The 26,534-nt window shown below is 46.2% G+C and overlaps 1 protein-coding gene across 8 annotated transcripts in view; it reads right to left on the bottom strand.

The window, feature by feature from the left end:
- SMG6 (SMG6 nonsense mediated mRNA decay factor) overlaps nt 1-26,534 on the bottom strand; it is a 220,618-nt gene that overhangs the window by 21,225 nt on the left and 172,859 nt on the right. For 7 of the 8 annotated variants that reach the window (XM_036408514.2, XM_045570989.1, XM_045570992.1 and 4 more), the window contains one exon: nt 4,069-4,245. The exons of the other annotated variant lie outside the window; for it this stretch is intronic. In XM_036408514.2, coding sequence (XP_036264407.1) covers nt 4,069-4,245 — 177 coding nt within the window. The remainder of the gene's footprint in view (nt 1-4,068; nt 4,246-26,534) is intronic. 8 annotated transcript variants of the gene reach the window in all.

The raw sequence follows: 26,534 nt of genomic DNA, 5'->3' as shown, positions 1-26,534 counted from the left end.
TTTAGGTCTATTTTCTTTTTTTTAATATATTTTATTGATTTTTTTACAGAGAGGAAGGGGGAGAGATAGAAAGCTAGAAACGTCGATGAGAGAGAAACATCAACCAGCTGCCTCCTGCACACCGGATGTGCCCACAACCAACGTACATGCCCCTGACCGGAATCGAACCTGGGACCCCTCAGTCCGCAGACCGACGTTCTACCACTGAGCCAAACCGGTTTTGGCAATTTAGGTCTATTTTCATTTTGAAATCACCAAAGGGGAAAACAACAGAGAATGTTAACCACCCAATTTAAATCTAATTCATGCTAATAATCTGATAGGAATCAATTCTGGCCAACAGCTGGGAGTTAGACATGGAAGCTCCCTTGCCCCAGACGGCGTCAGGGAGCAGATGCTGTAGCTCAGCAGACCTTGCCCCGGTTTCTATTTAAGACCACAGCCTGGTGGTGTCAGGGCTGGGCTTCCTTATAGGAATTCACATGACATGACCTTGCTCAGCTGCCCTCCCGGAGCTCGGGCAGGCAGGGAGATAGCTGCTAGCTTAAGAGTCTCCTGCAGGCTGGTGGAGACTTCCCCAGGGATGGCACCTCCCTGCTTGCAGCTTCAGCTCTCAGAAGCCACTGCTCCCGGGTGGTCCCCGGCTCCATTCCTCTCTCTCACTTTTGGCCTTGGTCAGTAGAGAACATGCAGCTGCCCAAGAAGCTTCCTTTGAGGGACAGGGTTAGCAAGGGTAATAGGGAGTGATTTAGTAGGAGGAGATTCCTGTGTTTCTAACTCGATGATAATGATGACAATGATTACCGGTATGACAATAATGGCTACCATTTACTGAGAGCTTAGCATTGGCCAAGGACAGGGCTGCTTTTCATGTATTTACTCATTAAAGTCTCACAATGGCCTGAGAAATAGATGCTATTATAATCCCTATTTTATAAATGAACAAGCTGAGGTTTAGAGTTAAACAATTTGCTCGAGGTCACAAAGCTAGTAAGTGACATAGCAGGGACTCCAGTGAGTCCAACTCCAAAGTCTGTGCTCTTACTAAGAATACCAACCAGCACAGGGGCAGGGCCTAATCTGGATGGTGATCCCAGGTCCATCCCGGAGTGGCTCGGCCTCCCCAGGTCTCCCATAGCCTCGCTGAGGACCTGTGCAGTACACCCTGTGCAGTACACCCTGCTCTCTACTCCAGTGGAGTCTTGGCTGAAAGTGGTTGGTAAAGTGTGTGGGGCCGCAGAGTCTAGGGTGGAAAGACAGGTGTTTCGGTAGCATCCCTAAGGAACTAGACTTTGTTATCTTCGTGAAGAATTATGCCTGAAGCTGGGACAGGTTTGACTCAATGGATAGAGCGTCGGCTTGGGGACTAAAGCGACACGGGTTCGATTCCGGTCAAGGGCATGTGCCGTGGTTGTGGGCATATCCCCAGTGGGGGGTGTGCAAGAGGCAGCTGATCGATGACTCTCTCTCATCGATGTTTCTAACTCTCTATCTCTCTCCCTTCCTCTCTGTACAAAATCAATAAAATATATTAAATAAAAATAAAAAATAAAAAGAATTATGCCTGAAGCTGAAACCGGTTTGGCTCAGTGGTAGAGCGTCGGCCTGCGGACTGAAGGGTCCCGGGTTCGATTCTGGTCAAGGGCATGTACCTTGGTTGCGGGCACATCCCCAGTAGGAGGTGTGCAGGAGGCAGCTGATCGATGTTTCTCTCTCATTGATGTTTCTAACTCTCTATCCCTCTCCCTTGCTCTCTGTAAAAAATCAATAAAATATATTAAAAAAGAAAAGAATTATGCCTGAAGAAGTATCTACCTCTTCTCTCCCAATCAGCTTAAGTGACTCAGGCTTGTAGTCTGAGCACAGATGAGATATCAGGATGGGGCCAGAACTGCCACTATCCTAAGAGGTCTCAGGGGTCTGCGTGCTGTCTGCACTCATCTGACAACCCACAGGCTATAGTGTCACATGGTGCACTTCCAGAGAAACTCTGGGAAGGAGGAAGTAAGCTACGTATTTACTTCCTTGTTCATGGGTTAACCTGGACTGGAGTGAGTGGGAATAGGATGCCTGACTGGCCCATGAGGGAACGTGGCCTCTGCCTGCTCTGATCAGGATACACTGGGTTATCGTGGGGCTCTGAGTGAGCTTGACTGAGGTCAAAGGAGGGTCAGCAAGGCTCGTCTGAGGTTTGCTCAGCTCTCACAGCAAACGAGGAAGTTCAGGGTTATGAAATTACACAGACCTGGGTAAGCAGGGTTTCCCAGGGGCCACTAACATACACGGAACCCAGAAGGCCCGTGGGAAAAGGAAGAAGTGGGCAGCGTGGCATGGGTCACAACCCTTGTCTGGTTAATAAGATCTGAAGGAGAGTGGGGGCACCGCCAAGGTCTGGGGCCAGAGAACTGGACTGTTCCCCGCAGGAGAGAAAGAACTGTGGCTCACCCCCTCTCTCTGGGCCTCGCTTGCCTAACGTGATTTGGCACCGCAGGCTCCACTGGCCAGGGACAGCTCTTACGGCAGTCCTGGAGAACTAGCCTTGCTGACCTTCCACACTGCCTCAGCCTGCCGGTGTGGGTGAGATAACTGACTGAGCACTGTTCCACCCATGCTTCCCTACACAGTACCCAGGGCCTGGGTGGCACTGCTCTGTCCTGCCTGAAGCCTGGACACCCCGATGGCTTTAGCAACCCCACTGTCTCCTCCCATGCTGACAGCTCATTCTTTCCCATTATTCCCTGCCCAGGTTTCATCTGGGGAGTCTGGAATCGTGGGCTCAGCTTTATCCCTGGAACCTCCTCTGTCCTGGAAGCTGAGCCTGTATCATCAGGGGTGGGGTGGGGTTCTCCAGCTATTTTAATGAAGCCAGTCCAAGACTTTGCTGCTCTGAAGACTGAACCAAAGGTGGCCACTCTATCACTGTTTCAGATCACACACGACAGCTTCCAGCTGACATCTGGCTTCCCTGGCCTGTTGCTGATTTCATCCCTGCACCCCACCCTGCTCCACCAGGCGCTTGAGACTCTTGTGGGCCAAATGACTGTGCTGGCCTGCGGGTGACCTGGCCTCTGGCTGGAATTGCTTCCGTCCCCTTCCTTAAGTCCCACGTTCCTTCCCACCTAAGTCCCCTCTGTCTTTAACACTGTGGGGTAAAAAGAAGGTAAGAATCAACCATCAGGCAAAAGTGAGCTGTGTGCACACACACCCAGACAGAGTTACCCACACCCAGACACACAGCAGGGCAGCTGGCAGTGATATTAAACACACACATGCGCCAACACCGCTGCACACTCACATTTACTCAGAACCCACAGACGGCGGGGAAGCTGGAAGCAGTGTTCAACTTAAACTGACACACAAGCCCAGGACCGACAGACCCACGGCATCAACCACCCCCAGAAAGACACATACATACATGGCAGGGCACTGCCAGTGAGGTTTAGCAGGGGTAGGGACACAGGCTCACGCATGCTCACACTAGGGCGAGTGCACACGGTTTAGAGTGAAGCAAGGGCTACAGGAACAACCAAGGGCAAACAAACAAGAGAATTCCTTAATCACATCAGGATGTGCAAGAGGGAGGGAGGGAGGGAGGGAGGGAACGCGAGAGGGAGGGTAGCCGGGGGAGGGGTGATTTTCCACACGGGGCCAGCAATGTCAGCTCTTCCTGTATGTGTGCTAGAGGCTGGAGTTCAGGCTTGTGCTGCGCCGAGCTCCACACATCTATAAACTTGATCCTCAGCCTGAACTCTAACACCCCCCTCCACTCCCTTTCCTAAGCCTCCGGAGCTGCACATTATTAAACTCTTTCTTTCCCTCCCTTCTCCAATGCAACATTAAAAAGAAGCATCTGGAACTCGTAGCAGAGATGGAGGCATTGGGGTGGGACTGGCAGGAAGGGGCACCAGCAGAGTGCACTCTTGAGAAGTTGGCTGGTCACGTTAACATTGACACTGCTGCTCCGGGTGGTTATAAATAACCAGGGGTAGAAGCCATGGGCAGAGCAGGGCTGGAGGGGGAGGAAGGGGAGCCTTCCCTCTGCCACAGCGGGCTCTTCCCGCATAGTACCTCATCTTCCAGTTGTTTTCCCTCTTGGCTTCCCATTTCCTTTCCCATGGTGTCTGGGACGGGTGCCACTGACACATATTTTCCACCCTTGAATGCCAGCAGAGGCTCTTCTTGTCCACAAAGGGCTTCCAGAAAATACTTCAGCACTGTGACCCTTTTGCAGTCGGCTGCAATAACCTACAGGGCAAAAGGGAGAGAAGAAAAACAGCCTTTTCTGAAAAGGAAGATGAAGATGAGGAGACACTGTTGGCTGCGGAGCACATGAGAAATGTGTCAACGTTGCTGGCCAAGGAGACAAACCAGTGTGCGGTGTGACACGGGGAGCAAGACGTACGGGGAAAAGATCATTACTGTCTCTCCTTAGGTCATCTTGAGGGTAGCAGACAACCCCAGAATCGATGACAGGTATCCTCTGGGGTTGTGCCTCCCTCCTGCCTCCTGATAATAAAAAAGACTAAATTCTTTAAAGTTTGGTATCTAATTGATAGAAGGGTGGAATGCCAACCACTGGCTTTCACAGAACACAACTTTCTGTACCCCGCCCAGCCACTCTCCATTCTTCTCCAAGCTCCCCTCTCACCAGACTCCCAAACGGAGAGCTTTCAGCTGAGTGCAAAATGAATGATGAGGGCTTTCTTGGCTGTTTCATTTCAGCCAGATCATTTTGGGCTTCCCCTGGCGGGTTCTGCCCCACCTAAGAGCTTCTCATACTCAGAGACTGGGCTCAGGCAGGAAATTGTTGTCAGAGGGAGACAGGCAAAGCAGGTGGGGGTGTTCACCAAAGCTCTGCTCCTCCAGGGTTCACGCCATCCTGCTCCCATGTGGCCACATCAGCACATAAGCCAGTGCTGTCAGAGAAGCTGGGCTGATTTAGCTGAAATGAAATTCAACATATTGAGCAATCATCAAATTCATGTCTCAGATAAGTCTCCATAGTCACCTTGTCTGGAGTCCTTCTCCTGTGAGACCACACACACATGGTGGCCTCACCTGCACACCCATCTGCTTTGCTTGCACTCCCTCCTGCCCTTTTCTCCATCTCTGGCCTCGGGGGTCCTCTCCTCCATATGAAAGGGCATTCACCATGGTAGAGGAGGGGTCCCACTTGATCTGAAGCTCAGATGCTGGTGAAGGCCAATCCACTCAGGGGAACACACTTCAGTGGTCAGACATGCCACAGGGTGGCAGCCCGTTCTCATCATCACTGATTCTAGCCCATACTGAGTGTCCCCTGCCCCCTCAAAGCTTTCCCACACCACAACACGAAAGGGAAGTCTATGTCTGAATCACACAGTAAAGTATGAACTTGGAGTCTGTCTTTGATTGTTTGCTCACTGTTATACAGGTGCATTTGTTACTCCTTCACTTGAAAATAACCCCTCTGGTGGCAAAGACTACATCTCCTAAGCTCCCTTCGCCAGGGAGTGGGGCACACAGGAAGCTCACAGTAACCACGAACAAACACAGAGAAACTCGGTTGAGTACCATAAGGAGCCACGAGGCAGGCATGATCCCTGTTGTCTGGACACTGTGGAAACAAGCATCACTCTATCACAGGTGCTACGTGACTCCCTCCTCTACCTCCTTTCCTAGCAAAACATGCTACTCTCCCTGCTCACCCTCACCATTGGTCCTGGAATCACTATGGGCCTGAATCCCAGGCTATACACTTCAACTACCTCCACCCGAGACTAACCTAAAAGGTGCTCAGCTATCCAGGTAAGGCTTTGGAAAGAATAGCTGTCTTGAGCTTGGTGTGCCTAGTCCTGGGCTTACATCTCTTTAAGGAGGAAGGAAGCTCTCCTTGGACCAGGGCAGGTAACCATGGATTCCATCGCGTGCATTCAAACATGTGATGAAGAAGGCTAGAAATACAGAAGCAGGGGCTAAAAGGCATTAAAGAACAGAGCTGAAATGAGTAATAGCCTGGCAGGCAGCACGCACAGTGGCCTCCCTGAATCCCCAGCCTCACACTTGCAGAGGAAACTTCTGCATTTCCACAAGACTGCCAGTTTCCTCTCTGTGGTCTAATTTTAACCACCTTGTCGTTACAGTGTGTGTCAGCCACCTGACCCCACTATGACCTCTGACCTTATGCCCCAGCTACTGCTTGCACTATGGAGAATTATGTAATGGGCCCAGGACTTTCCTTTTCAGTATGAGGCTGCAACTGCTGAATGGCGAGGAGGTGGGGGTTTAGAGGTGGGAGGGGGACAGAGAAGAAGCTTGCCAGGGTCCTTAGCATCACCTGGACGGTGAGAGGTTATGCTGGCACTCCTGCAACCTGCAGCAGAAATCTACCCAGAAGAGGAGAGTGTGCCCGTGCGTGTGTGCCGACAGGAGGGCAGGAAAATTCCCGCTGTTAGAACACAGGCTGGGTGGCATTCTGAGTGGCTCAGGAAGTGTGCAATTCCTGGCCAAGAGGGAGAAAGACCATGGGTGGATGTGGATTCCTGGAGATGGGGATTTCCAGGGCACAGCGGGACCTAGAGATGCAGACATCCTGAGCCTGCCCGCACACATCCTTAGAGGATCACTGGGAACTGTCATTCACAGACTCAACAGCAAAATGGAACGCCCCCGTCCCAACAGTCCCTTTTTCATTTTCACTCTAGAAGCACCTGGTTTCCCCTGAGGGTTTGTTTACCAGGGCCACTCGTCCCTCCCCAAAGGCAAGGGCACTCTTGGCTGACCCTCAAAGGGGCTTTGATCCAGTGGGGTCTCTGAGCTGGTGCTCAGAGGCCTGAAAAGGACTCTATCCTGTCTGGAGAAAGAAAAGTCACCCAACCTTTTAGAAGAGGGTCCCTGTTCCTTTGCGATCCAGCTAGCAGGGGACCAGCTAAGATTGTACAGCCTCCTCGTCTTTCCAGAGTGCACTGTGGGTGTAAGATATGGCGTTCTAGCTATTCAGTAAATGGGGATCTGAGAGGCACAAAGACTAGGGCTTGCCCAGGGGCACCGAGAAGCCTTCTGTCTCTAGCTTGCTAGTCTGCCAGCTAAAGCATTCTGCTTCATGGTAGGAGAAATGTGCCTAGAGGAGTGAGGACCCAGTTCTCTTGGCCCTAGAGCTTCACAGATTGATGGGAACGTTCTCCTAGACAAAGCCTCCAGCACTTGAATCTGGGGGACAAAAGTTTAAATTTGGTTAATAAGAGATATCATGATGGAAGAAGCCCTTCAAACCACCCACAAAGAGGCAACTCCAAGATAATCTCTGGCTGGCCCAGGAGGCTTCCTGGTAGGAGAGGGGTTAAAGCGAGGCTCCCTGCTTGGAGAGGAAGGAGTCCAGATGAAATGTATGACATAATCCCCACAGCAGCTCTTTTCATGAGTATATTTTTCCATCCTGTATCAATGAAAAACAGAGAATGTAAATGGTATGTACATTGTAGCTCTGGGCAAACTCTGGATTCTCTAGAGGGGAGAGAGCTGGGCAGCATGGTGTTCCTTCGTGGGCTGTTAACAGGCTGTGCTGGACTGGGGCTAGAGGTGGGGAAAAGGGCTGCTGGCTAACAAGTATCCCAGGAAACCTGGGACCCTGTACCTTCTCAATGGCAGTCGTGGTCCTTCTGGAGGGAGACTCACTGCAGAGATTATTAGGAACTCTAGAATTAATGGACAGAATGTCTTACATAAATCACTCTAGTCAGCTTTGGAAAGAAAACAGGGGCTTCAGGACAGGGAAAAGCTGAAAGTAAGGCACCCAGAGAAAGCCCCTTTTCCTTCTGAGGACCATCGAGGCAGCGTGTCCCATCAGTGGGAACTGAAACCTCTAGCTTCAGGGCTTCAGTTATCACCCGATCGGGTCCACACGCAAAGAACCAAGCAGAAAGGAAAACTGAAAGTGAGATGCGGCAAGGCGGTACAGGAGCCTGGCCAGTCCCAGGCTCAGTTCCTTAGAAAGACAGAATGTTAGCATGCACGGGGGTAGGTGGAGGCTGGAGTTAAGAGGAAGGTTAGGTCTTGAGAGAAGAAGGAAGAAACTTCTAGGTCAAGAGAGAAGAGGGAAGGCAGACTGAGTTACTGATCTTGGGAACCTGAGGGAATGACAGATAAGCCAAGAATGGAGTTCTATGAGAACTGGTGACTCTCCACAGCCACTCAGCAGAGGACATGCCCAGCTTGGGCAGAGATGCCCAGGTAGAAACAGGGAGATCGAGATCGAGAGAGAGATCGAGATAGAGATCGAGATCGAGAGAGAGAGAGAGAGAGAGAGAGAGAGAGATCTAAGCTGTCTTATGGAAGACAGGAGGGCAAGAGAGAGAAAAGGAACTGAGCGAGAAAAGGAACTGAGCAGCAGGCACCAGAGTCTGCTGTAGTCTGAGTTGTAAGATTTAACACACACACCTCAGAGCATCATGGGAAAGGGAGGACACCTCCCACCACCCCTGGCCTAGCAAGGGAACAGGAGGCAGGTCAGAGAGTGGAACCAGGCTCCCATGGATGCAGACTCCAGGGAACGAGAGCTCTTTTAACTCTGTTGGGTCCCCGTTTTCTCCATACAGACGTCCTGGAAGGCATGAGCATCATAGTGGATGGTTAGACTTTTCAAAACTTCTTTTTCTGAGCTTTTGATTTGGACGGAATCAGAATTTAAATCTGCATTATCAGCCAGTTCTATTTTTTTTTCTTTTCTTTTCTTAGAAAGTCCTGCTTGCTATTGCTCCTCTGGTTAAAGAGAAAAATCACACGGGTTTTTCCCTACAAACTCAAATTTACAGGTTGTTTTTCTTGTTTCTCTAAATGCAGTCAATTATTCTCACATTTGTTGAACCCTTCAATCAAACTTTATAGCTTGTTAATTTTACAGAATATCCTTAGAGCAAATAAGATGCAGAGAGGAAAGTGAAGTCTTGCTGAGATTATTAAGAAACCTTAAAATAGCCTACAAATCCACAACCAAGGCTGGTAAAATACAAGCTGTTTGGCTGGTTTTTGAGGTCCATTTGCAATGGGTTAATTATCATCTTCAATGAGTCAAGCCTACATTATTGGCTACAAGAAAATAAACTCAGATTAAAGTGTTTTCACAAACTGGGAACCTCTAGTTGTGCACAAGTCACTCTCACAGGAGACAAAAGGGCAGGTAGGACAATTCTGTAGTGGCCAAGGGTGGGTCAGCCTAAGTAGAGGCCTGCCAATTACAGTTCAGTTCCAGGGAATCCTCTGGAGCTGGGAAGACAGAGGAAATGCTTTATTCACATTCCTGGGGGGGGGGGGGGGGGGGCTTCCAGGTGGGAAGCAGACTCCAGGGGCAGGGGGAAAGCTGGCCACAAGGATGAACAATCACTCTGTTACATTTACTACAGAGAGACAGACATTGGCAGCCAGTCTCCCTGAAGTAGAATGGAATTGAGAGAGGGTTAGAAGGGCAGAGAAAGGAAGAACCAATGCAGGGGCCAAATGACAAAGGGATCAGAGGGAGAGAAGACATGGGTACTTGTGCCAGATGCATATCCTGACAACCCCTGGGCATACTGTCCAAGGGGGCCAGCTCAATCAGCATTTCACGCTTTCCCTATCCCTGCTATAGCAGGACCTCATTTCTATGCAAGACAATTAAGCATAAGTCTCTCCCTCAGTCCCTTTTGATCCTCATCTCTAGACCCAGCCCTCCCTAGTTCTATAGTTGGTCTGGGCTAACTGAGGGGTCAGTGGGTCACAAGATGAAATGCTAACATCACTGGCCAACCTGTAGTTGTCACACCATTCCATGTGTCTGATCCCAACAGCTGTGTTTCCTTCTTAGCAGAGGCTATGCGGGCCATTACAAATCAGCTGGCAATGTACAGACAGATGCCTGTTCAGAGCGCTTTGCAGCCTGCTCAGGCCACCCATATCCTGCCTTGCTTCCTAGAAAGAGGAACTCGGGAACTGGCAAATGGTTGGATGGGAAGAACTGGCAGTGGGGGGAGAGAATAGACCAATAGTTTTATTGAAGATTCCAAAAAGTACAGGTACTTGGCTACTGAGAGGGAGATTATGTTCACACTGGAAAGAGTTGGGAGAACAGAGGAGTTGTGGAGTACACATCAGCAGTGAGAAGGTAAGTACAGTGGGAAACACAGGTCCATTCTGGAAGAGGCAAGTTGAAGCAATACAGGGAGCTGGGCTTCATAGTCAGGCTATGAAACTTGAACCTGAGATCAAACCTTAACTGCCACTTACTAGCTGTGTTTCCTTAGATAAGTTACTCAAAGTCTCTGAGCCTCTGTTGCTCAAGTTGTTTGTGAGGTTCAAAAGAGATAATGCATAGCAAATAGTTAGCAAGGTGCTCAATAAATAAGTGCTGTTATTTTCTTTTTTTTCTTGCTGCGTCACTCTGTTCAGAGGCAGGAGGGGCACTCTGCCTAACACCACTGAGCTGTGTGGAAACCAGACTCAGAGGTAAGGAAGGAAGCCTGGGGCTGGCACACAGCCTAGGGCTGAGGGGAGAGGCCCCGAATGCTCACCTGCATGTTGAAGCTGCTGAATTATTTTATTCAGAGCTAAGGTGTTGGATCCAGGCTGCTGGGCAGGCCATTGGTGGAGGGAGGACCCAGGTCTCTTAGTTGTCGCTCTTCCTAATTCTCCCAAAAAATTCCTGGACTTAACCAGAGAGGCATGTATGTGTTTTATAGGACTCTAGAGGCCCTAAGGGTCTGGGCTTTAGGACAAACACGCCAGCAATGCACACACCAGAAATAAAACCCTGTAGCGAACATCACAATTGCCTTGCCCACCTGGTCCCTTCATACTGGGGTATGTGTGTGTCTTAGTCTTTATTAATAGTATCCTCCTTAAACAAGACCCTGCTGCATCCTTGTTCCAGGCCTCTCAATACAAGAGAAATGATGAGAAAAATTCCCAGTGAGGCATTTTCTACCCACCTGTATTTTCTGAGCTTGGACCTTCTGAACAAAGCCAGATAGGAGGCTGGGTTCTCCTGGGCAGAGTACAGCTTGCTCTTCTTAAACTGTTCCTCACAAAAAGAAACTACTCTCTCCTAGAGCGCTGAGCTCTGGCTGTGCGAGCAAGGTGAATTCTTAACAGAGAGCGCGTCACAGAGAGCAAACTATAGGCAGCAGTGGATTGGACAGGCTGCAGTCCAATCTGCTTCCCCAGCAGAGTGCTCTGAGAGCAGCCACCCAAATTGGCAGGGTTAGGGGCGGATACTGGCACTGCCAACACAAGCCTGTCAGGTCTGGCTGGCTTCAGCTGGTCTGAAACCTGGAACACAGGCGCTGGGCCCTCACTCACTGAACCAGCAGGGGAGGCTACGAGCTCAGCCCCTGGGGATGAAAGCCCTTGCATCTGTCTCAGTTTGCAAATATCCAATGCAGTCTGTTTCCATACTGCCAGTTAGTTTTGGGCCAGGAGCACTATTTCCTGGGCTCTAGTTGCTCTGAGCCACATTCTTATTTGCCTTCTGGACAGGCAAGATCAGGAGACCACCCCTTAGACTTCTGTTTAGGTTTCTTCACCAGATTTGTTTCTGGTTTTATTTATTTGTGTGTGTGTGTGTGTGATATGCCCTTTCTGAGACACTGGCAGCATTCAACACATTTAGTCAACGTTCAATTAAACAAAATTTACAAAGTGCCTACTGTGTGCATTAGACACCTTCTAGGCCCTGAGGATTCCAGTAGAGAACAAAGCAAAGTCCTGTGCTCCACTGGGGGGGAACGTGACAGAGGTGTCACCTCAAAGCCCCCCAGTATCAAAAGAGAAATAGCTCCTCACCCACACCCTTGCATTACCTAAAGCACTCAGGAGGGCAGAAGTCTCATTCCTCTTCTCTCAAGGGAAAAGGAAGAGGAAGCCTGAGGGAAGAGAAGCTCCTTGTAGAGACCTGGCACAGCCTCCTTTATCCCTTTTACACAGAAGGGTCCTGAGGAAGTCAGATGGGGAATTCCCTTGGGCTTAGCCTTGCTACAAGGTTGAACTCCAACTTTTCTCAACGCTTTCCGTGATCTGGGCAAGCTCTCTAGCACCCACCCAGCCCTCCCCACTTGTATATTACCACTCTCACTTCTTGCTATTATTTCCCAATTCTCAACTCCAGGCCCCAGGCTACCTGTTCGATATTCCCTTGCATGCCATTTGCTCCCCTTTGCACCTCGAGACTTAACAGATTATTTCCTTAACCTACAGTGACTTCACCTTTGTGCAATCAACTCATTCCCTTATCTTCCTTTAAGTTTGATAAAAAGCCACCTCACTCCCCTCCCGCCCACACATTTTCCCTAAGGCTCTAAAATGTGTCATGGACTGTTAGACATTCTAGGCACACAAGAGAGAAACAAGGCGGATCTTGATTTCACCGAATTTTCAGTCTAGAGAGATTCTGCAGTAACCTGACACTCGCCTCTTCCAAATGCACAGCGGTCCTTTCAGCATCGATGGGTTAGTCCCACACTTCCTTCATCTTCTCTGACCTCACAGCTGCCCTCAACACCGGTAATACTAACACGCCACAGAGTTACTGATCATTCAGAGCCACAACGGAACCTCAGTATCATCCCCCAGTGACCCAACCTTTTCTTGACTATTTCAGGTGGAAAAGGACACTGCCAGTGTCCCGAGGAAGCTTTTAAAACCACCACTACTTAATGAGAAACAAATAGGTAACTTTTATTATTACCTAACAAATGTTCCCCCTGCTGTATGAAAGGTCTGCTACTGTCTTGAATCTACAAGGGGGCTCACTTCCTACTAGGGAACCCATTCCGTTTTTACACTTTTCTAAATTGATAAAAACGCCGGTCCCTTTTAAACCCATATCTGCCTCCCAGTGCTTCTAATTCTGTCCTCTCTCCAGGCCACATAAAAAAACAACAAAAAACACACTCTAATTTATGCTTCTACATGACTGGTCTCAAATTATTTGAAGTCTGCTGTGTTATACCTTCTCTAGGCTAAACAGTCCCACTTCCTTCAACTGTTCCTCACTTCAACTGTCTCCTAAACATCCTGCTTATTTTTCACTAAGACTTTCACTGAGACTACTGTGTCTCCTGTAGGAGTGCCCCCATGTGAGCTGGCGGCAGAGAACAGAGTTGAACATCTTGTTCCATTGATACCTTAATTCAATGAATAGACTAAAATGGCTTTGGTTTTGCTGTTCACCACCTTGACTAACACATTATGAGCTTTTAATGAACAAATTTCCAAAATGTTTTCACATATGTAACTAAATAGTATCTCCTCCCCACTAAGTGCAAGAACGCCACTAACTAGTCCCTTTTAATAACGTTCCTTCACTGAGGTATCCCATCTTATAAAAAACACTATTATTTAGTACTAGAGGCCCAGTGCACAAAATTCGTGCATTGGGGGTTGGGGGGGGTCCCCTCAGCCCAGCCTGCACCCTCTCCAATCTGGGACCCTTTGGGGGATATTCAACTGCTGGCAGTTGGACATCCCTCTCACAATCTGGGACTGCTGGCTCCCAACCACTTGCCTGCCTGCCAGCCTGATCAATGCCTAACTGCTCCCCTGCCAGCCCGATCAATGCCTAACTGCTCCCCTGCTGGCCCAATCACCTCCAACTGCCCTCCTGCTGGCCTAGTCCCCACAACTGTCCTCCTCTGCTGGTCTGGTTGCCCCCAACTGCCCTCCCCTGCAGGCCTTGTCCCCCCAGCTACCCTCCCCTGCTGGCCTGATCGTCCACAATCACCCTCCCTTGCCAGCCATCTTGTGGCAGCCATCTTTGACCACATGGAGGCGGCCATGTTGTGCAAGGGTGTGAGGGTCAATTTGCATATTACTTGTTACTTGCTATGTGCAGCTGACTTTTTGGATAAGGTTAAGGTTATGCATTTATTCTTTCTTATTTGATTTCATCTTGTTATGTACTTCTTTCATTCTAGCCTGTAAAGTTCCCTTTGGATCTTAAATTTGTCATCTGAGAATGTATCCTCTCTCAAGTTCAAGACATCCATAACTTGATCTGCTGATTAGTTTATGCTTATCAATATCTTTTCCCATTAATCTATCCTATTTTCTCTCCTAAGTAAGTTTCCTAAGGGCAGACTAAGTAATTTGTATGTACATACAAACAGAAAATCTATCTGCAGCATACACTATGGGTATTAGGACAATGTGGATGACTCATCGTGGGAGGCAAATGGCAGCCTCAGGACCTTAGGACAATTCCAGGGGCCATGGTGATCATGGAGAGGTGCTAACCACGTTGTCCACTATGTGAGTCATGCTCCTTGGGTTGAATTGCACACAGACACCCTGGCAGATTCAGAGATGCGACTTTCTGCTTTAGGTGGAGTTCCCCATGAAGTCTGGGCTCAATAACCTGGGATAGGTGCTCTCTTGACAAACTGCTTTCAGAGTTTCTAGTTTGAAATAAGATACCACAAGAAGCCAAGCTCTGGGCCTATCACACGTTGCTGTAAGTAGAAGCTGTTGCCCCAGGGTAAGGTATAACACATCTCAGCAAGAGGTGAGACTTACGTTCTTCAAAGCGCTGGTGTTATGCTCTTGGAAATATTACACTCAAGAAATATCTTGAGAATCTCCACAGCAAATTAAAATATAAAAAATACAGAAATTCTCTGAGGTTAGGGCTGAAGTAGAAGGCTACTATAAATTGCATTTTTGAGACCTACATCTAGAGTCCTTAGTATCAAATGCGGCTAATAGTATCTCACAGTTGGAGACAAGACAAGCTTTGATAACTAAACCTAATAAAGTCTATTTATGAGGAATAAGTAAGGCAAATGTTGGCACACAGAAGAAGCTAAATAAGCATTAGTTCCCTTTCTTCACCTCTGAATACCAAAAAGCATTATTTTTCAAACCACCTGTATCAGAATCACCTAGTAAGCTTGTTAAAATTGTAGGTTCCTGGACTCTACTTTGGACTAAATAAATTAGTTATTTCTGGGGATAGGGCCTTGTACTGTACACTTTAAATAAGTCTCCCAGGTACTTAAGAACACTGAAGTTTCACAATCACTGCTGTAAAGAATGAAAAGACAGGTGGCCACAATTTTGGTAAATTCTTCAAAATACAACTCCAGCTAAGGTACAAAAAGTATGACCTTATATTTTCCATGGCACTTTTAGGATCTATAAAATCCTTAGCACCCTATGAAGCAATTAACTATTATAATTAGATCATGATAATAGAGGTAAGAAAACGGAAACTTGAGTAATTTCAATGAGATCTAAAGCCAGATGCAATGACTTTCTAGACCAGTGTTCTCACCGCCTCACCAGAGCTGCTTCCTGGGAGAGCACCATTGGGCCTTCTAAGACATAACAACAAACCTGCTGTGTGCTTCATTCATCCTTAAAAGTTCCCAATAACAGAATGGCTGCTACATGCAAGGCACCATGCCAAATGCTTTACATACACCAACTCATCTAATCTCGACAACTCCATGAAGTAGGAAGGGCTGTTATCTCAATTTGGCAGATGAAGAAATCAAGGCACAGACTTACTCAGGGTTATGCAGTAAGTGGAGGAGCTGCAATGTGCCTCTTTTCTTAATCAGTGTCCAACTGCCACAGTTCCCCATGGATCTGGACCATTTGCCCGTGCTAGGGACAAAGATGCTCACAACTCACAAGGGGAAAAATCTGATCTAGTACAAAAACTCAAAGGGGGCAGCCTTGTCTTGGCTGGGTAGCTTAGGTGGTTGAGCATCGTCCCGATATGTCAAGGTTGAGGGTTTGATTCCCGGTCAAGGCATATAGAAGAATCAACCAATGAATGCATAAGTGAGTGGACCAACAAGTCGATGTTTCTCTCTCTAAAAAAACCAATAAAAATTTAAAAACAAAACAAAAAACCAAAGAGGGGCAATCTTGTTGCTGATTTCTGAAGACTGAGCTCCTGGTCTGACAGGCCCACGTCCAGGGAAAGCAGGATCTAGAGGAAAAGTTCCTTCATGCTCTCCTCACCTGGGCAAGTTACTGAACCTTGTTTGCAAAATAAAGATGATCCTGAAGATCCCTTTCCATTCCTAAAGGTTTCTATGATTCTGGAAAGGCATCTTGGAAAGGAGGAGAGGAAAGACAGTTCAGCTCTGCCATTGACCTTGACGGGGAAGCTCAGCTCTGTCCTAGGGGACAGTGCCAAGACCTGGGCTTAGCCTTTTTGGAAGGGATGATGACTCAGAATCTGTTTCCACAGGAGACAACTCTTGACGGAAAAAGGTGGTATAGGTTCTTTTCGTATGATAAGCCACTAAGGAAGAGTTGGAGGGTTTTATGGAATCATTAGCACAGAGCTCCCCTCTGGCCACAGAGCAGAGGAAGAAACAGCAGATCAGTTTATAAAGCTCCAGAGTGGAAAATGTCTGCTGGTGTCCAAACTGAGTTTTTGGCTTTCTGTGAGGTTTGGAAAGACTCGGACTGATGTTTTAATCACCTGTTTAGTGTTCTGAAGCCTCTTGTCAGAGGCCTTGCTGAGCCCGCTCCAGCAGGCAGTGGGGAGCTGCTGGCTCACGCACTGTGCTTCTTCTGAGCCGTTTCTTTCCCATGGCCATCTCCAACACCCTGACTCCCTCCAGGCCACTCGCAGGGTACCAGCCAAACCTGTGCGTCCCACCGGAGGCTGAGAACAAGCTCTCTGGCTAGCTTCTCACCAGATCTGAAGCCAGGAAAGGCTCTTGAAGAAAAGCCAAGGTGTGAAGAGGTCAAGAGTGGTCTCTGGAAACCAGTCTGCCAGCAACACCTTTTTGGCATGGGGATCAGGCTTGCCTTTGAGGAGAATCACCATCTAGACATCCCAAAGCCCTTGGGTATTGATCATGAAAGGAGTCCTCACGAGGGAAAAGGGACACTGACCAAGCTCAGCTTGGGCATGTTCTAAAAACGGAAACTCATGAGCATGCAAGAAGCCTGGGATAGAGGTTCAGGGTAATGGCAAGTAGAAAAAATAGCATTTTGCTTCCTCTGCAGATTTCACTGGTCACAGCTTCTCGATGGCTGACATATCCCATTTTACTGGGAAAGCTGTGGTGGAGATGAAGTGGTGACTGATGGTTGCTAGGCATTATGTTATTTCATTTGATTATCACAGTAATCCTGTGAGATAAAAAGAGGAAGAGGAAATTGAAGCTCTGAGGAAAGAAACATCCAGTGAGTGAGTGGTGAAGCTGGGATTTGAACCTAAGTTTGTCTTATTCCAAAGGTCTGTGCTCAGTCTGTTATACTTTGTAGCCTCTTACAAAGGTAATGATACTTTTGGACTTAGGGACCTACTTCAAGTCCTTCTCACTAAAGGATTCCCCCCTTGCCCAGCAGCCAAAAGGCTGACCCCCAATACAAAATAAACACTTATGATGAATTTGCATTTAGATTAACACAAACCAAATGAGTACTTGGCTAAGTTATAGGCAACAACAGAGGTACTAACATTAAAAATTTCAGGGGGAGCCGAAACTGGTTTGGCTCAGTGGTAGAGCATTGGTCTGCGGACTGAAGGGTCCCAGGTTCGATTCCGGTCAGGGGCATGTACATTGGTTGCGGGCACATCCCTGGTGGGGAGTGTGCAAGAGGCAGCTGGTCGATGTTTCTCTCTCATCGACGTTTCTAGCTCTCTGTTTCTCTCCCTTCCTCTAAAAAAATCAATAAAATATATTTTAAAAAAAAATTTTAGGGGGAAAAGAGGCAATATGTAATACGTTCAACAATAAAGATTAAAAAATAAAATGAGATTACAGACCACATAGGCAAACAAATGGCCTGTTGTGATTAAACAAATATACCAACCTGAAACATGAAGAAAAAAAAAATTTCTCAATGCATGTGCCCTAAAAGGAATTCTATCATTCAGGTTTAATTTCCCTGGACACAGTATGGGTAAGACTTCAGTTAATCAGCTGATGAGGTGAATGAATATGGGAAGCTAGTTCACTGTTGGATGCCAAGTTAAGACCTATGCGTGTCCCCAGAAAGTTATTTGCACTACACAGTTGACATCTGGATCTATTGTGGAGAGGAAGGTCCGTCATAGAGCATGGGGGCAAGACAAAGGAAATCAAAGCTTCCTCTTCCACCTGGCACACAAGGTTACACAAACCCATCAATCCAAGAAATGCAAACAACAGTGCTGTTCATCTGGTGACTCTTGATCTTGGAGGAAGATATGAAGGTGGAGAAGAGAAAGAATAGTTTTTGTTTTTGTTTTCCTGCCACAGAATTTTCTCTTTCCTTCTCTTGTCTGGTGTTTCCAGGGGAAGCTTCTTCAACTGTCCGCTCTGAGAGTTACCTTCCCTTTGGCCAGACCCACCCCACACAAGACATTGTTTCCTGCCAAGTTATGCCCAAATTCAAGCAGATTAAGCCAACAACATGGCTTTTGATGAGGAAGGGGGAGGGGCGGGGGCTTTCAAAGGAACTCTGCTTACTGAGGGAAGAGAGATCCTATAGCAGTAAACAGCACTTACTGCCTTTTCTCAGTGACCTCAGAGGAACCAGGGGCTACAGTTAGAGAGAGATGAGACAGAAGGAAGGGAAAGAGAGGAGAGACCATGACCAGAGAGATCTTAAGTCCCACAGGAATAACTGTGAGGACAGGAAAAAGGCTGTCTTGTCACGAGGGCAAAATTAACCAGACCCATCTGATTATAACAGAGGGAGGTATCTGTGCTGGGATCATGAATGGGGGCAGAAGCTTACACACCACTGCATACATGGGGGGATGTAGGAGAAAAGTATCTCAAAGCTGATGACAAGGCAGGCAGGAAACTTACATGTCCTTGCTGACAGGAAAGAAAGAGTGAAATTCTGGGTCTTCTCTCATCTGCAGGATTTCTAATAGGCGACTGAAGTTCACCCTCTTCCCAAGGATGTGCTGACAGCTGGGAATACTGCCCTTCAGGTCAGGCAGGGCAGGGATCTAGACCTCTCCAGAAGTTCACAAAGAAGTTCAGTAAGGACTCAAACCATGATCCAAAACACAAATGGGACTGTCATTTCCTGTTGGGTTTCCATGCTGTAAAAAACTGGGGGAGAAATGCCAACTACAAAGTGCTCTGTCTTATGTGGAAAATCGAGTATGCAATGTATCCAGCTCTAGGTTTTGACTTGTAAATCTAAGTGAGAACTAGTTGCTAGCTGCTAGCTAGAGGATTACAGTGTTAAAGAGACATTCCACCACCCAATCTGCCAGCCTTTCTGCTTAGTGTCCATGGACTTCTAGGGAGCTGATGACCAAGTTGTCGTCTTCTGTGTAGGAAGGGCAGTCTTGGGCTTTGGCAGTTCTTCCTGGACCCCACAGCACTGTCTTGTGTTCTTAAACTGCTCTGAGGGAACAAGCCATCTGTGAAGGTTATTTAGTTTGGAACTGGAAGAGGGTGAGGATGTGGAAAAAGTAAACTGAGCAGCCAAAGAATAGGGGGAGAGAGAAAGAGAGAGAGAAAAGAGAGAAGAAGGCAGGTGGCATGTTCATGGGACTATGTGCCAGGGCTGAGTGGGGTGGGATTGCAGAAAGGAATGGTGTCAAAAGAAGGCCAGCCCGGGAAGCGCTGGAATGCCCAGGACAGCATGATTTTATCCCCAAAGTGGTGTTTTGCTATTCTCCTTCAAGAGTACACAGATTCTCACTTGAGGGTTTCCATTATAGGAGAATCCTTGGAATAATGCCTTGCCTTCAGAAAAATGCCCGGATCCTGTCCAATTTCTTGCTGGGCCTGAACATAGTGTAAAAGGCAAATCCAACAAGCGTTTTTTGTTTTTTTCACATTCAAAGACGCAAGACAATAGCAACTGAGAGGCAAAACCTGAAGACAGTAGAGATTATGAGAAAATCCTTATGAATTACAGAAAACAGCAATAGAAATTATAGAATAATCTGGGAATATATATGGGAATTTGGTGTAAAGTGGATTATAACTGGTTGTTTCTTTGGAGCTTCTTAACAGCCTCCTCCACTTATAATGAAGAACATATATGTTGAAGAGACTTTTATTTTTATAATCTAGACATTTTCACTTACGTTATCTCATTTAATTCTTACTGAAATCTTATGAAGGGACTATTGTCATCCCCACTTTACAGTGAGTAAACCTAAGCCCAGACAAAGTAACTTACATGAATATTTCTCATGAACAGAACAGAGTATAATAAAGACTATGACTTATTTAGGGAGATGTATTATTCTGCAGGTCATTCTGGCAAAATGGCTTTAGAGTTTATGGTATCTCATCTGGTTCATTCCTGATCACCAAGACTATGGAGTATATCCTCAAAGGATTTGAAAAAGAAATAAAAAAGCTGCTGTAAGAATATATTTCTGATTATTTATTAAATCTTTCCAAGTTATCAGACTAAGAACAGGGATAGAGACAGACAGCCAGTAACTAGGAGCACTGCTTACTCTACTTTTGGAGCACACACACAGAACGACATGCAATTACAGTGTCTTCCCTTATCCGCGGTTTCACTTCTGCAGTTCCAGTTACTCTTGGTCAACTGTGGTCCAAAATTATTAAATAAAAAATTCCAGAAGCAAGCAATTAATAATTAAGTTTTAAATTGTGCACCGTTCTGAGTAGCATGAAGAAATCTCATGCTGTCATGCTATGTCCTACCTGGGGTGTGAATCATCCCTTTGTCCACTGTATCCATGCCAGATACTTAACCTGCCTATTATTCACTTAGTAGCTGTCTCAGTTATCAGACTGACTGTCCGGTATCACAGTGCTTCTGTACAAGTAACCCCTATTTTATATAAAAATGGCACCAAAGTACAAGAGGAGGTTAAACTTTATAATAGGTTTGGAGGTATAGAAAAAAATAGTACTAGTATACCAGTATATAGGGCTCAGTACAATCCTCACTGTCAGGCATCCGCTGTGGGTCTTGGCTAATGGGTGACTATTGTATAGTACAGTTTCAGCGCTTCATACTGATAAGAAGGAGAAAGAGAAAATTTCTGTACCAGCCCATACTAGGGAAGCCTACACACAAACTATCCTTTTTATTGACAACAAGAGCTAAAAGTTGTCACCGAATTCTGTTACTTAGGCTAAAGTCACTCTTGCTGCTGACAAAGCAGAAAAGAAGTTCAACAACAGCTTCTTTTCTAGGGGATAATGAAGATATGGAGTCACCGTGGCTTCGAGTACCAGCCAAACCAAAGCTGCTATGAATGTGTTTATACACATGGCACATATTAAAAACAAGCAAATAGTACAAGTGGCTGGATTTTAAAAACAAAATCTCACCTCTGGTTTCTAGAACTTCTGTTTCTCAGCCCCATGCCAGTTTCTGGTATATCCTTCAGAGATATTTATGCATACACTGTTATATATAATTTTTAAAAAGATATATATTGTATTTTATTGATTTTTTACAGAGAGGAAGAGAGAGGGATAGAGTCAGAAACATCGATGAGAGAGAGTCATCAATCAGCTGCCTCTTGCACACCCCCTACTGGGGATGGGCCCGCAACCAAGATACATGCCCTTCACCAGAATTGAACCTGGGACCTTTCAGTCCGCAGGCTGACACTCTATCCACTGAGCCAAACCGGTTTTGGCTGTCATATATAATTAAGTATGGGCTCTTCCTATACCTTATAAATATAAATGGTGATACACATAGCCATTTTTTAAAACTTGACAGCATTATCTTAGAGATTATCAACATCATTTGTGAAGCACACTGCATACCAAATGATAAAGGTCATAAACAATAAGGCTCTGGAACAGATCCAGAAAACCTAATGTGTTTATTGCAACAATTTCTCTGTATTGGGGAGACTGGAAATCCTAGCAAAGAAAAGCAGATAGGAGCAAATCAGTCAAGGCCATCACTCATCATCAGGTCCAACAGGCCTGACCAGCCACAACAGTCCCCTCAACTAGGCAAGGTCTCAAATGACAAAAAGCTGGGCAAGAGAGGCTGCATTTACATGTCAAAAAAGAATATGAAAAGTATAAGTATGTGCTTCAGTCTGCATGCTTCCCAGAAAGAGCTCCCACATCAAAGGGTCTTCAACAAATTTGATGGCTAGAAACAAACACTGCAACATGAATATTAAACTGTTAATTCTATCACTATGTGTAAGCCAGCTGCCTTATACATCTGAAGACTCAGGCACCACCTAAAGGGAGAGTCTCCCTCTTGGGAACCATATGCAGCTACCATGGGATAGAAAGTAAAGCATTGCCCTAGCTGGTTTGGCTCAGTGGATAGAGCCTCGGCCTGTAGACTGAAGGGTTCAGGGTTGGATTCCGGTCAAGGGCACATGCTTGGGTTTCAGGCTTGGTCCCCAGTAGGGGGCGTGCAGGAGACAGCCAATGGATTATTCTCTCTCATTCTCATCATGTTTCTATTTCTATTTCTCTCTCCTTCCTCATTCCTCTCTGAAATCAATCACACACACAACAAAGTAAAGCATTTACAGTGTTTCAAGCCTATCTCACAGCCTGAGGTTCTACCATGTAACAGTAACCTATTCCAGAGCAGGACATAACTCTTTGCTTCCTACACTGTACTTCCTGAAACATTTTAAGGTATTCCACTGAATTCATTCAAGAAATATTTATTAAGTAACTGCTATGCAGCAGGCCTTATTTAAGGAACTAGGAATATAGCAATTAATAAAACAATGCTCCTGTTGTTATGGAGCTTAACATTCTTGTGAGATGGAGAAACAAATAAGCAAATAAACACAGGACAAGTAATGGGAAGTATTATAAGAAAAAGAAAAAAAAACTAGGGTAAGGGGGACAGAGAGTAACAAGGTTGGAGAGAGTATTGCTATCATATATAATAAAAAGCTAATATGCAAATAGATTGAACAGTGGCACGATCAATTGCTATAACGCACAACGACCACCAGGGGGCAGATGCTCAATGCAGGAGCTGCCCCGTGGTGGTCAGTGCACTCCCACAGGGGGGGCACTGCCCAGCCAGAAGCCTTGAGCCGGGCTCACAGCTGGTAAGTGCAGTGGTGGTAGCAGGAGCTTCTCCCGCTTCTGCAGCAGCACTAAGGATGTCCGACTGCTGGCTTAGGCTTGCTCACTGTAAGGTTCCCGGACTGAGGGACTCCTCCGAGTGCATGAATTTTGTGCACTGGACCTCTAGTTTTATATAAGACGGACAGGGAAAGGTTCTGGGTAATATGCTGCTTGATCAGATGTGCAGGAGGGAGCCCCAAAGCAGAGAGGGCCTTCTCAGTAGGTAGCCCTTTTTCTCCGAAGGGCTTGCCAGCTATGCACCGCACGAGGAAAGGCGACGAGGCTCTTCTGGTCCCGCCGGGAGGAAGAAGAGGCCGTGGAGAGTTTGCGTAGCTTGCATGGCCTCCAGGCAGTTTCTGGATATTTTCCATCACAGATGAGAGTTTTATGTTGAATTTTAAATTGACCACAAATATTTAACTTTTCTGGACCACAAATGCAGTATCTTCTCTGTGGTTTAGCTGGCACCAAGTACATATTTACGAATCTCTATATGTCTGCCTGTTATTTAAATTTCTTATAGAAGTGCCAAGATCTGTAGTTGTGATTTATCCCCTCTCACTCCATATTGGGTCGGGACCTGATCAGGCTTAATACTTGGAGAAAAGAGGTATCTTTACATTTGGAGCTTAGAGTCTTCCTACTTAAATTTCCTATTTAAAAAAATCGAAATTGGGGGGAGGGGGAGAATCACTTGAGGGTATTTGAATTAGAATATAAAAACTTTAACACTTTTCTGAGTCGTAGCCTGCTTGGCTCAGTGATAGAGCGTCAGCCTGCGGACTGAAGGGTCCCAGGTTTGATTTCAGTCAAGGGCACATGCCCAGTTTACGGGCTCAATCCCCAATAGGGGGTGTGCAGGAGGCAGCTGATAATGATTCTCTCTCAACACTGATGTTTCTATATTTCTCCCCAGTCTCTTCCTCTCTGAAATCAGAGCACAAACTGGGTCATCCCTAATCCCAGAGTCAGTTTCTCTTCCCCACTGGCAAGAGAGCCATGTGGCTTTTTTTTTTTTTTTTTTTAAAGCAAATAAAGGCCTCCCAAACAGTCACTCCTACCCCATTCCGGATAGGATATCGGTCACTGTCCTATCTTTCTCAGAACAGCTTACTGCGCCTTTGGGCTATAGGTCTATAGGGGGAAGGTAGAGGAGATACCAAGGAGAAGAGCTGACTCAATACAGAAAGAGTTGAGGGGTTTCTTCATGAGCACTGGATTTCCTGAATCTACAGGAGAGCAGCAGATCTACTCATTATGAAGTAACACGTCACACAGATATAAATCCATGCAAGCACATTTTAAGAACAATGTTCACCTTAATAAAACGAACAGTGACGTTCAAAGTTTAACTTGGAAAGCTAGACGCTCAATTTTTAAAAAAAACTAGCATTGACTTGTAATTAAAATGGCTTTAAGTACATGCTTCTAGCTATTTTGTCCACCCTTCCAGTTTTCCATTGAAATTACTGGGGTGGGGCGGGGGGGAGGGGGGATGGGAGGAGGAGGGTTTAAAGAAAGCATATATTGGTACTAGGCAACCACATACCAGAAACCATGAGGAATTTTCTGCAAGACAAACTGCAGATGGAACTGGAATGAGGAAAATGACAACTGATGTTCACCCTTTGGCTGCCTGATGAGTCTGTGAATGAGACTGTGGCAGCAGTACCCACTAATGCTCTTATCAGGGAGCAACTAGGACAAGAACCAAGGTGGGTGTGGCACACTTAGAAAGGCACAACAAGATCCCACCAGGGAACCAGAAGCAGCACAGCAGCTGCCGGCTTAAAATTGGTGTCAGTGCCGGCATGAGGCAGAAAGACAAAGCTGAGGCTGGCTTGTAAAATAGGGGGAAACCCTCCCCAAATAAGAACAGTAAACCTGGTCTACTCTAGAAACAGAGAGTTTAGCTCCTTGCCATGACTATCTCTCCCTCTATCTGCACCTGAAAATCTTAACGGAGACATATCTAAGCTCTCAATAGGAATAGTTCAGACTGCTCTAATAAGGATGGGGGAGGGGGATCATCTAACATGAAAAGGTGTTACAATTGAATAGAAGGATACTTACCAAACAATAAGTAAATATTTATCTAGAAGAGTCACTGTGAAAAGTTTGGAATTAAAAGATCCTCATCTGAGGCTACATTTTGTTTTTTTAAATTGAATTTGAGAGAAGGGAAGTGGGGGTGGGAAAGAGGGGAAAGCGGGGGGGGGGGGGGAAGAGAGAGAGAGAGGGAGAGAGAGAGAGGGAGAGGGAGAGCGAGAGAGAGAGAGGGAGGGAGGGAGGGAGGAAGGGAGGGAGGGAGGGAGAAGAAGAGAGGGAGAGAGAGAAACAGGGATGTGAGAAAGAAACATTGATTGGCTGCCTCGCATACAAGCCCTGACTAGATATCAAACCTGCAACTTACGTATGTGCCCTGACCAAGAATCAAACCTGCAGCCTTCTGGTGTATGGGACAATACTCCAAGAAACAGCCACCTGGCCAGTGCAAGTTTGGAAACTTTTAAGTTAATATTCAACAGTAATGGCACACGGACAGATAAACAGACCAGTGGAGCAGAAGAGAAAGTCTAGAAGTAAACCCAAACATAAAATCACCTGACTACGACAAGGCACCATTGGAGTTCAGTGGGTAAAACTGATCTTGTAATAAATGATGCTTGATCAACTGGCTATTTGTATGGGAAAAGATTAACCTTGCCTCTACATCATGCCATAAACAAAAATTAATTTGAGATGGATTACAAACCTAAATGTGAAAGGAAAAATAACTTCTAGGAGAAAAAAAATCAATAAAAAAGTAAAAATAACATAGCAAATTGCTTTTCAATCTAGATTAGGCAGTCAAATGAAAAACAGTCCAGAAAAACTGCAGGTAAGGCAGTACGAGTAAGCAGCAGTTAAATACAAAAGAAACGCGAATTAAATGGATAATTTACTTCAGCCTCATCTACAACACAGAAGAAAAAAGATAAAAATGGCAAAATTTTTTAGAAGAAATGTAAAAACAGAACCTAATTTTTAAAAGCTATTCCAGAAAGATTAAGACTGAGAAAAGAACAATACTTTTAAAAAACAAGAAAGGAAGAAAAAAAAAGGAAAAGGAAACTTCCCTGAGTGAAAGAGATTTAAATCCTGAACTTTTAAAGGGCATGTAAAGAAACTTAATAACAAGAGACTAACATCTTCATTAGGGATGGCAAAAAGGTGTGTTTTTTCTTTGGGGGGGGGGAGGAGTGTATTTTCTTTTAAGAAATATGAGGCATCATCTGTGTTCAATGGGAAAGAGTGCCAGGATCAATGAGGAATGATAGTCTTTTGCACAAAATGAATGCACACCTATCAGACAATGCCACCCTTGACCCACATGTTCAGTCTTTAATTTCCAAGGATAATGAGAAAAAATAATGCTGTAGACATTATCTCTCTCTCTCTCTCTCTCTCTCTCTCTCTCTCTCTCTCTCTCTCTCTCTCTCTCTCTCTCTCTCTCTCTCTCTCTCACACACACACACACACACACACACACACACACCCTGATAGGTC

The sequence above is a fragment of the Pipistrellus kuhlii genome, unplaced genomic scaffold, assembly GCF_014108245.1.
Source record: "Pipistrellus kuhlii isolate mPipKuh1 unplaced genomic scaffold, mPipKuh1.p scaffold_m20_p_39, whole genome shotgun sequence".
NCBI classification, from domain to species: domain Eukaryota; kingdom Metazoa; phylum Chordata; class Mammalia; order Chiroptera; family Vespertilionidae; genus Pipistrellus; species Pipistrellus kuhlii.
The sequence above is the reverse complement of the archived record's forward strand: the minus strand, read 5'-3'. Positions and strand labels throughout refer to the sequence as shown.